Source organism: Falco rusticolus, chromosome 5 (assembly GCF_015220075.1).
Source record: "Falco rusticolus isolate bFalRus1 chromosome 5, bFalRus1.pri, whole genome shotgun sequence".
NCBI classification, from domain to species: domain Eukaryota; kingdom Metazoa; phylum Chordata; class Aves; order Falconiformes; family Falconidae; genus Falco; species Falco rusticolus.
In genome coordinates this window covers 47,221,513-47,235,745 of record NC_051191.1, presented here as the reverse complement: position 1 = coordinate 47,235,745, position 14,233 = coordinate 47,221,513, and the positions used below count along the sequence as shown (strand labels likewise).

Genomic DNA, 14,233 nt, shown 5'->3' with positions numbered 1-14,233 from the left:
TACATGCACAATTACAGCAATCAATTCTACTTAATATATCAGTTACATCATCATATACCTTATCTGGAGTCATCAGAACAGTAGGCTCATTTTTTATTGCAGACGGATGAATGTTAACAAACATTCCCGATTCTAGCAGACCTGTTGATCTGACACAAAACAGCACACATTTTAATTTTCATTAATTTTAAAATTGATTTTTCCCATTTCAGGAAACAGAGATAGCTGCTTCTGAGTAGAATTTACATACCTTGCTGTTTCATTGTCTGTTACAAAAGTTGGAGTTGCAGCTAATGGACTACGGAGATCTTTCCGAATGTAGATCTTTTCTGTAGAAGCTGCACAGTTTGAAGATTTTTCTCTTGACACTTCAATAGGCTTCCTCTCACACTGCACAGCTAACAAAACAATATGCAACTATTAAGTCACATCCCAAATTACTCACTAAGAAATAATCCTTTTTCCCCCCCCTCTATTTAATCTGCAATTTTAATAGTGATTTTGAAAATCACTAAAAAAAATAATCCCTTAAGCAATAAGCTAACAACCTGGGCAAAAACCCAACACATCAGCTTGACTTGTTCTTAATGAAATGATGTAGTAGTCAAAGACCAAACATATAGACACTAAATTTTTCAAGTTACAATTGAGAAAGAAATCCCCTTACTATATTATATATACACTAAATTACATTATTTTTAATTTGGATCTTTAAGTGGAGGCTTACAGCTTCTCCTCTCAATTTCACTATCCCACACACTCTGTAAAGGACTCATGGTACCCTTTACCATGGACTGTGTGTCTGGATTGAACCCACACAACTTAATGCACTTAAAGAAGTTTCTCAAGTTAGGACCTTAGACAATACAAAGAGAAAGAGACATTCACAAAGTTCAGATCAGACCATTTAAGATCTTGCTAACACCCTGACCTACACTCACTGACTTCAGAGGAGCAGATTCTTAATTTTAATAGCTCAGTGAAAATACAAGGAACGAATCTGGGCTTTAGCCTACAAATACATCATCTTGCTTTGAGTCGAGCAGAAAACATTCAAATGAAACTTACAGTATTATATCCTATGGAAAAACCTCTAGCTCTACAGAATAAAGCCAGAAGACACCAGTTTACACTTTAACTGTCTGCAGAGCTTTGCCAAAAGTGAACAGCAATTGCTGGTATGCTGTTGTGGGAAAAGTGGCAAGAAGGTAAACGATTCAAAATGTTCAGTACCTTAACTTACACATAGAAAAACTGAACGGCATATATAAAAAACAAAGATGAAGACATGCTTGACATTTGCCACCTAGGAGTAACAGTTTATTCACTTTTACCACATGCAATGCACTTATTAAGCCTGTCAAGCAATATGCACACTTGTAAACATTTCAGACTTCTATACACCAAACTTGTACAATGCTTTAAAAGAGAAAGATACAGCGATTTTAAAATACACAATCAAGATAACAATTTGTAATAATACAATACCTTTTGCATAAAAAGCATACCTTTTGTAGCATAAACTTTAACATAGCTGCCAACTAAAATAATTGACACTTATTCAGACTTACAATCTTGTTTCATCCCAAACGCGATGCATCTCTGCAGCCTACAGTACTGACATCGGTTCCGGTGGTGTTTGTTAATGACACAGTCTTTTGTTCCTCGACATGAATAAACTAAATTTTTCCGTATACTCCTTTTAAAGAATCCTTTGCATCCCTCACAAGTTACTGCTCCATAGTGACGCCCTAGTTACAGAACAACAAAACCCACTACATTAATTTTACACTGTAGTATTACATTTTCAGAGGTTTTATTTATTAAAAATGAAGGATTTACCCAAAATAAGAACACCTTTTATCCCCATGGGTTACAGATCTTAAAATATATTCTGGCTGTAAAACATACAAAGGCAAGTGAACCATTTTTCTAGTTCACTTAAATAGGACAGATTTTACAAATAGGCAAGTTGCCTATTAAATTCTTGCTGTTGACAGCAGTGTTAAAAAAAGCTAAGAAAACAGGTTAGCAGGAACACAGAAGTAACTCTTTAATTTACACACTCTGGCAATTTTTTTAAAATGTTGCTACAGTCAAGCCCTATTATTGCTCATTAGAAATTTGGCTGTCAAAATTGTATGCATTAAATCTAATGAAACCATGGTAAGTGCAAACAGGGCATTTGACAGTAGTAGGTAATCACTTCAAAGATCTTACTTTCACCTTTCATTTTCCTAACAGGGTAATGATACATCCTTAGTTCTTTCCTTAAAACTTCAATGAAAGTATAACCTAAAATAGCTAAATAATGTTTTTAAAAAATCAGTTCTTCTGTTAATTTTCTAACACACATATATATGTTTTATATACATATAACAAATATAAAAATCTCTAGGATATACTACAGAAAAAAGTAAAGTTGAAAAAATATTTTTCAGAAGTAAATTGATTCTGCTATAGCACAAAATATACTAAAAAGTACTGGTTTTGATTAAGGCATGCTTGGCAATTCCAACAATTTTAATTCTATTATCCTGAAGAAAAAAATAATCCTAAACCCAAAGATCACTGACAAACACTCAAAATACCCACTGCAGAGGCAGTAAGGCTGCTCTTTGACCTAAGTAGGGCACATTGCAGAAATAAATCTCAAACAGAAACTAATTTAAGGGAAAATGTATTTTTAGATTCTTTTCTCACTCCTCACAAACTTTTTTTAGATACATCAATCTTGTCTGCCTGAAGTTTCTAGAAATTCTGACAGGTTTTCTAGGTGCCTTTATCACAACCACACTACTCAAATGTGGAATTTATAAAACATCATCTATATTAAAAGAGTATTACTAAGTGAAACACTTTAACAGCAGTTGGATTGTGAATACTTCATATGCACCCTGCAAAGCACTGGGGCTGCTTCTTCACCGGCTCTTTGATGTAGCTTCTTGGACTCCAGCTTGGAGGTGTCTGCAAAGCAGTTTGCACGACACTGCTTGTCACTCAGGAAGCTCCCCAGCACCTGCAGCTGCTCAGGGAAACATGGCACTCTCCCCAAATTTACTACCACTGCTTGATATCCCTGGGCCAGGACAGGAGGAATAGCTCCTGGGATCTCCAGCCTCTCAAGGAGTACTCCAGCCCTCCGCTGGCGAGCCAGGAGTCCTGCCAATTGGAGCAGACCAACCCAATCTTTGCCTTATGTTTGGCAGTAATTCCCTTTGAGATGGCTGAAGTCTGACTGGGGTTCTAGGAACAATACAGTTCTAGATTCTAGTTCTAGTTTTAACGGTAAACTTTGCCACAGACAAAAAATTTAACTGGTTTTATTTTCTAGGAAGTTTGTTCCCCATCCTACTTATTCTCATTATGACATTTTAACATTAACTACTTCTTCCCCTTGGCCCCCATTTTTATACACTTTATTCTCATCGCTTCCCAAAAGGAGCATTTAACTGCAGCTGTCATATTTTGGTGTTACTGGAGGTCCATCATACAGACTTCATGACAAACCATATGAATCTTCTAATGGAGCAACCATTTCCCTCCTTAACACTAATTTTAGCTAAATAAGTAAAGAGCAAAGTTAAATGTCTCATCTCTCTTACACCCCATTATCTTTAACAAAGAAAGTGCAAAGAAAAAGGAGCTGTCAGCTAAACTATACTGAAGAGCAAGCCCTTGTAGCTCTCTCTCTCATTTTTTTAAAAATAAAAGACAAGACTCCCTCTCACCAGTTCCAACCCTGACAGACCTAGCACACTGAGTGGCAGGCACATATGCAAAGGGAATGTGGGAGACAAGAGTTCTCCAGTGCACTGCTCCCACTGTGTTTCTTTCCACTGTCTTAATACACAAAATTCATTGCATGAAACATTTTTCTTTTCTTACCTTAGCACTCTCCTTTGGTAAAATATGACTATACCATTATTAAGCTTATTTCTTACTGGAATTCTAATACGTTTTTACCATTTTAATAATGGTTCTTCAAATAACCAGCTGTCCTGCATGAATCTCGTATTAGCATTTTTTTCATATACTTGCAAAATATTCCTTGCCTACTGGTTTCATATTTAAAATAACGAACAGGTTTCTCATATATTTTAAGAGAACCTGTCAACAATAACAAAGTTCACTGCATGACCTTATTTTAAGGAAGGAAAAACTCTCAACATTGTTGCCCAAATAATTTTATCACCAAAGCTTTTCTAGTAGAAAATAAAATATTCACCTTAAGAAAGAAAGACAAAAACTGGTAGAGAGCATTAAATTGACAATGTAAAACAAGAATAAATCTCACCCATGGACACGACAGTATCATTTAGTGTAATTCTTCGCTGAAAGGCTAGCATATCCTTTCTGTTTGTGCATGTACGGTTGTATATATATGCATACGCATGCAAACTGTTATATAGCTTCAGAATAATTTTAAAATGCTTTTATAAAATTGCACGGCTTTAAAAAAAAAGAAAAAGAAGACAGTAAATACCTGATGCCTTGTCTCCACATACAACACACAGATCAAAGACTTTATTTAGGCCCTGTTCACTGGGGGAGTTGTCTGTAAATATCTGGAAAAAAGTGTGAAACAATTTAATTTTTCTTACCATCAAGAAAGATTAAAATATATCTCATGCTTGTGTTTTTTCTCTAAGATAGGGACCAAATCTACAAAATATAAGGTTTTCTTGACTACATTTTACAGTCTTCATCGACACAAAGGAGCCACCTGCTGTGCCACTGTGCTCCTTTTCAAGATGGAAAAAAAGTTTTCCTTGTAATACTTCTGAACAGAACTCAAGATTTCATTTATCTAAATACTACTTCTGCAAAATGGAGACATTTTTAAAAACATTTAGCATTTGCATACTCTTACCTTTTGTTCAATTTTGTATTTATATCCTAAAGACTTGTTCATAGCACAAGAGACTGAAGCATTAAACAGACGGACCAAAAAAATCCCTTGTAAAGGCTACTGTATCTACGTTCTGGTTTATTCACTCATTTTTTTATAATACACATAAATAGTGGAGCAACAGAAAACATACTCTGGACACTACCATTAACTATCAAGTGGTATATAGTTTGGCTTTCAGTAACAGTTTGACATTAATACAGTATTCTTATCTTGTCTCATTCATTTATCGCTGGTACCTGTAAAGCTTCATTAAGCACACATTAAAACCCCTGCAGTGCAGGGTAGGTGCTACTGCCTTCCATTTGATCTATAAAAACTCTATCCCACTGCGACATAAATAAAGCACAGCAAAAATTCCACGTAAAAAAGGAACACACATATCACAAGTAACAACCAAATATCATCTTGACAATTATGTAAAACAGAAAAAAAAATCATTATTCCCGTTAAAGAGATTACAGTTTAGAAGCTTTAAGAGTTTCTAACTTGTACTGTGCCTTAATGGGAAATCAGACTCATGCTTGCCTTGCATATTCAAAACAGGACCTCTGATAAAAAGAAAGACAACTTACTGAAAGAAAGTACAGTACCTGCTATGGAAAAAATTAAGAAATTGCTTTTTTAGAAAGTTTGGAAGATAACATAGACAACATATATGCGAAGGTTTAACAAGCATACTTCTTTCTAGTTAGCCTTTGCTAACAGTATTGTCTCAGAGATCCACCTGTTAAGTTTTCTTTTAATAAAACATCTTTTTAAGAAAAATAATATTGATGAGTTAAAAAACATTAACCTTTCCTTCCTAATTTTCATTATTAACATCATATATTTTTCATGGTATTATACTACATATATATATATATATCAACAAATTCTAAGTCCTTCCATAAATGAAACCTGCACAAAAATGGGAAGTTCCACATAAGGAAGGACTACAGAATTGGGCCCATGAGGAGATAAAAATCCAAGACTTAGAGAGCTCATCAACTGACCTTGAACATGAGGAATAAAAATTGATTATTCAGACGAAGAAGAGCCACTGAAAGTACAATTGATGAGGGGACAGAGGGCCTTGCCAAATAAGTCAATGTAAAGATAAGCTGCAATAAAAGAGATGTTTTTTACATAGCAAATGAATGGGCATTTCAAGTGAAGGCTACAGAAGAACAACAAAAAAGGTGAAACTGCAGATGAAAAGATCATTTAGGGAGAAAATATGAAAGATCCCAAAGAGGATGCAGTTGAACAGCAAATGAACAGTACTCTCTATTTTATGAACTTTAAGTGGAAAAAAGAAATCGCTACCCATACATATATACTGACAATCAAACAATCTAACTAAAGTGACAAAATAATCTGTTGCCTCTCAAACTAACCTATTTTGCCCAAATTGTATAATCAGAGTTTCAATTTTTTTGTCCAGACTTCCTCTGTTCTTGAATTTTGCCTTTTAAACCAGCGTGGCACATTTCTCATCTCTTAAGTTGTCTTTGAAAATAATTTTTTAGATGGAGTACTTCAAATCATATCCCACTAGCGTATACTTTTGTTGAGGTTTACCTAAAATACAAAGTGTATGATACCACTAAACATGCTTAAATGCCTCTCAATAGGATTGGCTTTTGCTACTGCTCCCCTATTAATAGCAAGCAAATTTTCTTGAGCAAAAAACGTATGTCCATTTGCAAAGATTTCTAAGTTTCAAAAAAAAAAAATATGTAATACATAATACACAGATGTGTTTCAAGCTTACACAATATGTAAGTAGCGAATCAAGAGTAGTGGACAAGGTCTCAGAAGAGCACAAACTAAAAAGATCAGGGGTCTTCAGTTGAAAAGAGATTACTTGAAAGAGGACATAATAGTGACTTATAAAAACAACAGAACCTTTATAGCTGTTTCTTGTAGTGCAATAGACACCTAATTTAATACTTATTTCAGAAGATCAACTAAAGTGTTCTTTGCACAACACACAATTACACTACACGATATTATACAAACCAAAGTATATATGTTCTATATAAATAACAAAAGTTTTTTACACTTTAGTGTCAGCTATCAAATATGATGGTCTCATTGCAGTCTCCAAGTCAGGAGGTTGCTCTAAATCAGCAGCAAATGGAAGTGAAAGGATATGCTTACAAGGATCATTATTCACTTGTCCAGTTTTTGGTATTTTTCCTTAAGCAACTGTTTCTGGCCATTGTTTAAGTGTAAGATACTGGACTAAATGGACTGTAGCTATCCTAATGTTTTTTGCTCACCTACCACACTGATGTGTTTTAACAGCAGCCTAAATGTACATGGGTAAACAACACGCAATAACTATGCTTTAGCTGGAGCGCAGTAATCTCCTGCTTCACGCTGAAGGAGCTCACATCTCCCAAGTCTTGGTGCATGTTATTCACATCAGTGCCATCCCATTCTTTCCAGGTGATGATACGGGGCTGAAAGCTTGGCAGTTGGAGGGTGACGACTAAGGAAGCGGCACATGGGAGTAATGTGCACTGGGGACCAGTTTAGGGAGTTACAACCCTGGCTAGTTACAATCTCACCTTAGCAAACCCAAAATCTTTAGTGGTGTTTTTCCATCTCCACAGAGTCATGTACTTCCCTACTCAACAGTCTCTCTGTGAAACTACCTTGGAGTACAGTTCACACAGCTGAACATAGTTAGAACAGTGTACAAAAAGGAAAACAAGCAGCAGGGGACGTTAAATGATAAAGACAATGGAGAAAAGAGTATGCTTTTTAACAATACACAAAACCACACAGAGAGTCAATGAAGCAGAAATAAAGGAGTGTTGTATGGCAGCAGCTGGAAATGGCAATAAAAATAGCAGTATTCTTTCTAATGTCATGAGCCAGGATATAAATTCTAAAAGCAAGAAATTTAGAAAAAAAAAGTTTTCTTCATAATTTCTAAGTTTCCATGCTGAGTCCTAGTGCAAGGAAAAGGATACCGTTACAAAAAAAAAACCTCAAAAAAGGAGAACCCAGACAGACATATTTGGAAACAAAACCATCTCTTCTTATCCCATTTGAACGAAAATTATGAAATAAAGTGGATTATCTACCTGGATGTGTTGTGCAGATATATCAGGGGATGCAAAAAACAGTTGGTTGACACCTGCAGCATCTGGAGTTGCTAGGATAACTTTTCCTGGAGTGGAATCTTGTCTGGCAAGGATCACCTTGCTTGGGGTAGAGCCATCATGATTTGTTAAGATGAACTGCTTGCCTGCTGAGCTCTGATCAAGTGCTGTAACAATCTGAATCTTCTGGCCCGTCTGCTGATCTGTGACAATCTAATAATACATTTATCTCAAATTGTTACGGTAATTTAAGTTGACCTTTGTGGCCCAATCTGGGCACTTGAAGAAAAAGGGAATTTTGCCTTTGGCACTTGTGAAGCAGGATTGTCTTCCCCTTTGTCACACAAGAGTAAAGTAAACTCAGGCGAAACCTTGGACTTTCACTGTATTTGAAACACATTTCAATCGAGGGTATTTGAAGTCAAAATCTGAGTTCATACTCAAGTTTTACAATTAGCCCATGCTTTTACAACACTACTGAAACCCTTGACAATTGTGGCATCCAGAATTCAATGTATGTCTGTAGCTCAGCCCTAGGACCTGTCAGGTTATGAGAAATTTTAACTCTTGAATTCACTGCATACCACATGAAGTGCTTAGCACCTCCCAGGTTTGGCTGCTTAACAAAAAACTTCTTAGAAACACAAATGTAGACTTCCAAGTGAAAAACGCAAGCATCGAACAGCAAGAAAAGCAATAATCTTGTTGCCCCTGTATAGACATTTTAGGCTTCATTTTGTGGGGGGCTTTTTTTGTTACATATATATTCCTAAATAAAATAAGTAAACCAGAATTTCTCTCCCTGCCACCTTTTTCCTTTTTTTAAAGTAAAAAGTTATTTTCCTGTTTCATTTCATGATCAACAGACCCACAGACTGGTTTTTTCCATTTTATCCTATTGTGAAGCACAAATACAGCAGAATTTTATTGAATAATCCTCCACTAACCACATTTTTTTTGCCAAATTCGTCAGAAGATCATAATCCTCAGAAAAAATAATCAGGATTCTGTGTATCTTCCATTATAAATCTCACTTTTAGTCACCTCCTGCCTTTCTCCATCAAAATGCCTATAGGGAAAACTGGTTTATTCTGGAGACTGAGGAAACTCATCCCACAAAGACTGTCTCCTGCAAACTATTTTTGAATCACAGATCAAAAAAACAGGTCCTTTTTTTTCTTCTTAACCTATAACCAAACATTTATGTCCATCTATCCATCCCTAACATTTATATGGCTATAATTACTGATTAAATTATTTATGTCATGGTCTAACACTTATAACTAGTTTCATGCAATTAAAGCAGCAAGATTCATTATATTTTCTAGGTGGAGAACAGGGGCACTGAGACACTGAACTTCACACAAGTGTTTATCAACTTTGCTATTGCACCTTCACAACTAGCTTGTTATTTTCTCTAAACATTCAATACACCTAAGTTTGTTTCAAAAACCTATGTATATAGCTTACATTTTAAAAATATAATAATTCATATCTCTCGCTGCTTGAGTATCTAATTTCAGCAATTATAAATCAATATTGGCACTTTAAAATATTCAGAAGCTGTGAGTTTCAAAATAGATAAAAGGAATACGTTTCCTTCAGGAGTGGCCTTTTGCTATTAACATGTTAATGGATCAAATTTCAGGTTTTTTCTCTGCAAAACACAATTAAAAGCTTGTTTAAGAGAGAAGTCCAGGGAAGACAATAAAATTCCAGACACTAAAGATATAAGAAAAGAATATAAATTATTATGACATTTGAGGTGTCGAGTGGGAAGACAATACAAAACCCCCAATAGTTACCACAACGATTAATACAGGGTTCTCCATTCAGTCTTCTCAAACATCCACATGCCTGGTACCACAAATGACTACAGAAGTCCCTTTTTTCTCCTTTCATTTCCTTTATGTTGGTTCCATATTCTTAAGGTGGCAAACTTTCTTGCCCTTTTAATTCCCTTACTTGCTTAACTTTCTCCTTCCATTCCATTTTTCTTCATTCACAGCCTTTATTTCTCCTGTGTCATTTCTGACTATTTTCAAAGTAGCTGATGCTCCCTTCCCTTTCTCTGCAAACACACGCCATTTATTGGGATTAGAAATCCACTGCACGTTACCCTCAACAGGGTGCATACACATACAAAAGCCAAACACAGAATATTGTGGTTTCTTGAATTTCCAGACCTGCTGTTCGAAAGACACTCTGAGTTAAAATTTGTCTCCCTATCAAACCCTGTAAGTGCAACTAGGTTACATCAAAAAAGGTGTATATATATACTTGATCTAGTTAGGTTTATACGAAGTATAGTATAAAACTAACTCAAAATCTAGCATGTCCCAAACAGTGAAGATACGAACTCGTATTAAAGTTGAAATTATTTTTTGGATGTATATGCTAAATTACCTTTTTTCCTATTGTAGTCCAGCCCCATAATTTAAAAAAGGTATGTATTTGTAGATAAATATGGCAGGACAGCAGGCAAAAGAATCATTGCTACTTCCCACAATTCCCCTCCCATTTAACACATCGTGTTCTGATTCTTCAAATGGCTTCCTGCAATTCTAGGAGGATACCTAAATATGTAGTTTCCACTACATGATATAGTAGGTATAGCGTTAATGTTAATATCCATACAAAGCTATTCAATCTGCAGAAATGGTTTCTGCACCTGTCAAGGATTTGACAACTGACAGAGGCATCAGAGAAAGCGTTTTAAATAATTAAGCACAATCCGTCTGCAGCTGACCTCTTATGGCCATATACCTGCAAAAATTTCACCTAAATTACAACAGGACTCTGAAAAGTGGTGCAGTTCACCAAAGTGTAACAACTGGCAGTACCTAAACACTGAGATAAGAGAAAAAAATAATCGGAAAGAAAAAGAAAACCACTTCTCAATGGAATCCCATCAGGGCTCAGTGACAACACATTGTGTTTCTTAATATACCTGAAACTCAACATCGCTGAAGGGTTAATGTTATAAAATATATGAATATATATAACATTAAGATATTAGTTCATGATTGTCTGCTTAAAAACACTTCTCCCATGTATTTTATTTAAGCACCCTGACAATAATGGAGGATAGTATTTCCCTTTATTGCTTTTAAGCCTTGTCTGTTAACAAGTTTTTAATTCCATTTGAATAACATTTCAGTAAATTAAATACCTCAATAATTCTGTGTTCCTGTTTTAGAAAAAAAAATTAGAAAGTGGCTGAACACAGAGGACTCATCCACTTGTTTATAATAAAGCTGCTTTTGAACAGAAATGTCTGTAACAACAAATGTGACATTCAACTTTTATCCTAGAGAAATGTGAGCCTTCCCTAAAAAGGTTGACTACTGAAGCATGTTTTAAAGAACATTTTACTGAGGATTTTGTATTTAAAGATTTCAGATAATTATTTACGTGCATTTAACAATAAAAAAGGAAAAAATATTGATTGAAAATATAAACTCAAAACTAATCAATTTAACATATATTTTGAACATTGCACTGAGATGTATTTGCTCCTACAAACTACTTTATTCTTCACATAAATTCTGCTTTGAGGAACGTTTTCATTACTAAGTTCTACCTCATATCTAATTTATTATTATTGATATTGGTGAGATGTTTGTAGATGTCTGTTGCAGGAGGGACGCCATTTGAATGTGTGTTGTTCCCCACATATCAAGAGACAACCATCGCCCCAGAGCGCTTACCATCCATTTTGAAGCAAGAATCTATGAGCATGGTGAAAAGGACAAGGAACAAAGTAGCTGGGTTAGAAACAAGTGATCTCCCAGCTACACGAGACAATTAAAATCTATGTAACGGTCCCTGTCCCTCGAAATACAATTCTTCTATGTTCATCATATTTGCAGTAATTACAGTGCCTAACCAAAAGTAGTTCTCCCCCCACAAAAAAGCTGGCACAGAAGGGTTAGAAGTCTGCCACTGGCTTTGAACCAACAGAACTGTCCCGCTGTTCATCATACAGGCTCATGGGTTTATATGCCATCATCCCACATTCAGACCCTGATGCTGAAATTACCTTAAATGGCTTCACACTACAGGGACATTATAGCACACAGGTATTGACAATGAAAACAGAGAATGAAGAGATGGCGGTTAGTTGATTAACATAAATTAGTTAATAAAAGGAACAGCTGTACACAAAGTGTAGAAAAGGAGTGGAGGTACCTGAAAGAATAAAGATCTACTGGGTTGACAACACTGGTACCATGACTAAAGCACAGGTAGGGGATGATAAAAAAACCCAGAAGATTGTATATGGGGGGGCAGCTGTGAAGAGTCTTGGAAGGCGGAAGAAAAAACTGCACAGAAAATGTTGAAGACTGAAGCCAGCAAAAGAAAAATCAGCCAAGTTTACACTATCAGCTGGCTTGCTTAAATTAGTGCTTTTGTATGCAACAAATTATACCTGAGATTATTTAAAAATGTATTCTGCTGTTGATATTTTTCTCTAGGATGAAACTGAAAAATGAAACGTTTGCAAGGACTTGCATTGACTTTCAAGGGATAAAATATAAAATTCCATTCCCAAATCCTTCTAATCTCCATCTATGTTGATTTAACTACCTACATTGCTAAAAGCTTCATACCTTCACTTAATTGAGATTATTACCTGGCCAGGCTATGAATTAGTTTAGCAGGACATGTCACGTTGGTTGGGAAAACCAAAAATCAGTACCCTTCTCAGACATTGTTGCCTTGCACTTTTTCATGACTTGTATCAGGGACACAATGCAGTATCTCCCTCCCTCCCTGCTTCCAAATGTAGAAATATTCCAACAACTCAGCTGAATTACAAAATCTAAAAATTATCCAGCTTTTAAAAAGCAGTATCATTACAGTACTGGGGAAAAGTCTTTTTCTGTTCAGTGGTTGTAATTTTTTGTTATCTTAAAATTTTTAAGAGAAAAAAAAAGGCAGGGGGGGAATGATGTTTTACCCCTGTTTATATAGAAATGGTCTCTGCCACCCAGGGCTGAATATTTACATTCAATCAAATAATATGACACAAAAAAAGAATTGTATGTGAAAACTGGCAAAAATAAATAGTTCATCTCTGCTTTAAAATATATCAGACGAAGCATACCTGTATACGTTGTGGTAAAGAGAGGCCTGAATCTGCAGGGAAAATCTGTATTCGTTGTGCTGTCCCATCCATTAGTGTTTGTGTACCACCTCCCTGGGAATGGGTAATCTAGAAAGAAGAAACAAACATAATGGATTGACAACGGATAATACTACCTTAAGGATGGATACACTACCTTAATGGATGAAACCTTAAGTTTTCACCAGCTTCTGTTTTCCCTGCACAAGTCTGTGGAAAGTCTGATACCCTTACTCTAGTTAGAAAACTGTTTGTTTCACTGTTTTAAACCCATTTTGAAAACCTTCCAATCCGAAATTTAGAAACATGTTAAGTAAAACAATTCAGTGTTGACAAGTCCATGTAAGTTAACCAGACCGAGTATTTATTACTGTCGATATTCACAAGACACAGTACCTTTCATCATAGCTGTGCTACATTTACACTAAAATAACTTTTACCTCAATGGCTTACTTAAAATGACAAAAGAATTTTTGGTGTGGAAACACAGCAATTTGCCTTTTCTCTTCTGTTTTTCTGTTAAAACAGCAAAACCAGAACAACAGAATTCTATAGTGGGGAACTATCAAGAAAGTTAGAGAAAATTAGTGAAATGCATGAAGTTGGCAAGCAGTGTATCTTAAAACAAATTTAAATCTCTGTGTGAATGCTCTCAGGCACAATTTGTAGTAGTGTTTTAACAATTATCTAAAAATTCGTCACATGCTGTAGCCAAAAGGTATATGGGGGAAGGTATTATTCATTACATTACTTGTCAACAAAATTTAAGAAGTACAGCTACTATTTACAGAGGCTTGATCAAAAAGGCTGGACTTTGTGTAGTACAAAAGTCGTCTGTCTTCACAGAGTTTACAAATACCTTCAAAGTGAAATTTTTGTCTTCAATTCCCAAGTAACTCCCCAAACATTTTGCAGTTCAAAAACTCTGGAACATCCTGCAATTCTGTATTAACAATTCCCAGTATTTACATCATTATAAAAATGATTGTCTTAAGCTGCCACCGCACCCCCCTTAGGAATTAATATAGAGAATATGTATCTGTATTGCAGGAAAGGTCTGTTTCGTAACAGGTTGAGGGCTTTTTCATTCCTTCT

The 14,233-nt window shown here is 35.5% G+C and overlaps 1 protein-coding gene across 4 annotated transcripts in view; it reads right to left on the bottom strand.

Moving 5' to 3' along the window:
• The window catches only part of NR2C1 (nuclear receptor subfamily 2 group C member 1), a 48,648-nt gene that overhangs the window by 21,077 nt on the left and 13,338 nt on the right, over positions 1 to 14,233 (bottom strand). For 2 of the 4 annotated variants that reach the window (XM_037387702.1, XM_037387700.1), the window contains 7 exons: positions 13,121 to 13,228; positions 7,993 to 8,223; positions 5,908 to 6,015; positions 4,487 to 4,568; positions 1,572 to 1,751; positions 251 to 398; positions 59 to 149 (listed from right to left, as the gene is read on the bottom strand). In XM_037387702.1, coding sequence (XP_037243599.1) covers positions 59 to 149; positions 251 to 398; positions 1,572 to 1,751; positions 4,487 to 4,568; positions 5,908 to 6,015; positions 7,993 to 8,223; positions 13,121 to 13,192 — 912 coding nt within the window. In that variant the 5' untranslated portion in view covers positions 13,193 to 13,228. The remainder of the gene's footprint in view (positions 1 to 58; positions 150 to 250; positions 399 to 1,571; positions 1,752 to 4,486; positions 4,569 to 5,907; positions 6,016 to 7,992; positions 8,224 to 13,120; positions 13,229 to 14,233) is intronic. The other 2 variants (XM_037387703.1, XM_037387704.1) reach the window with 2 other exon arrangements.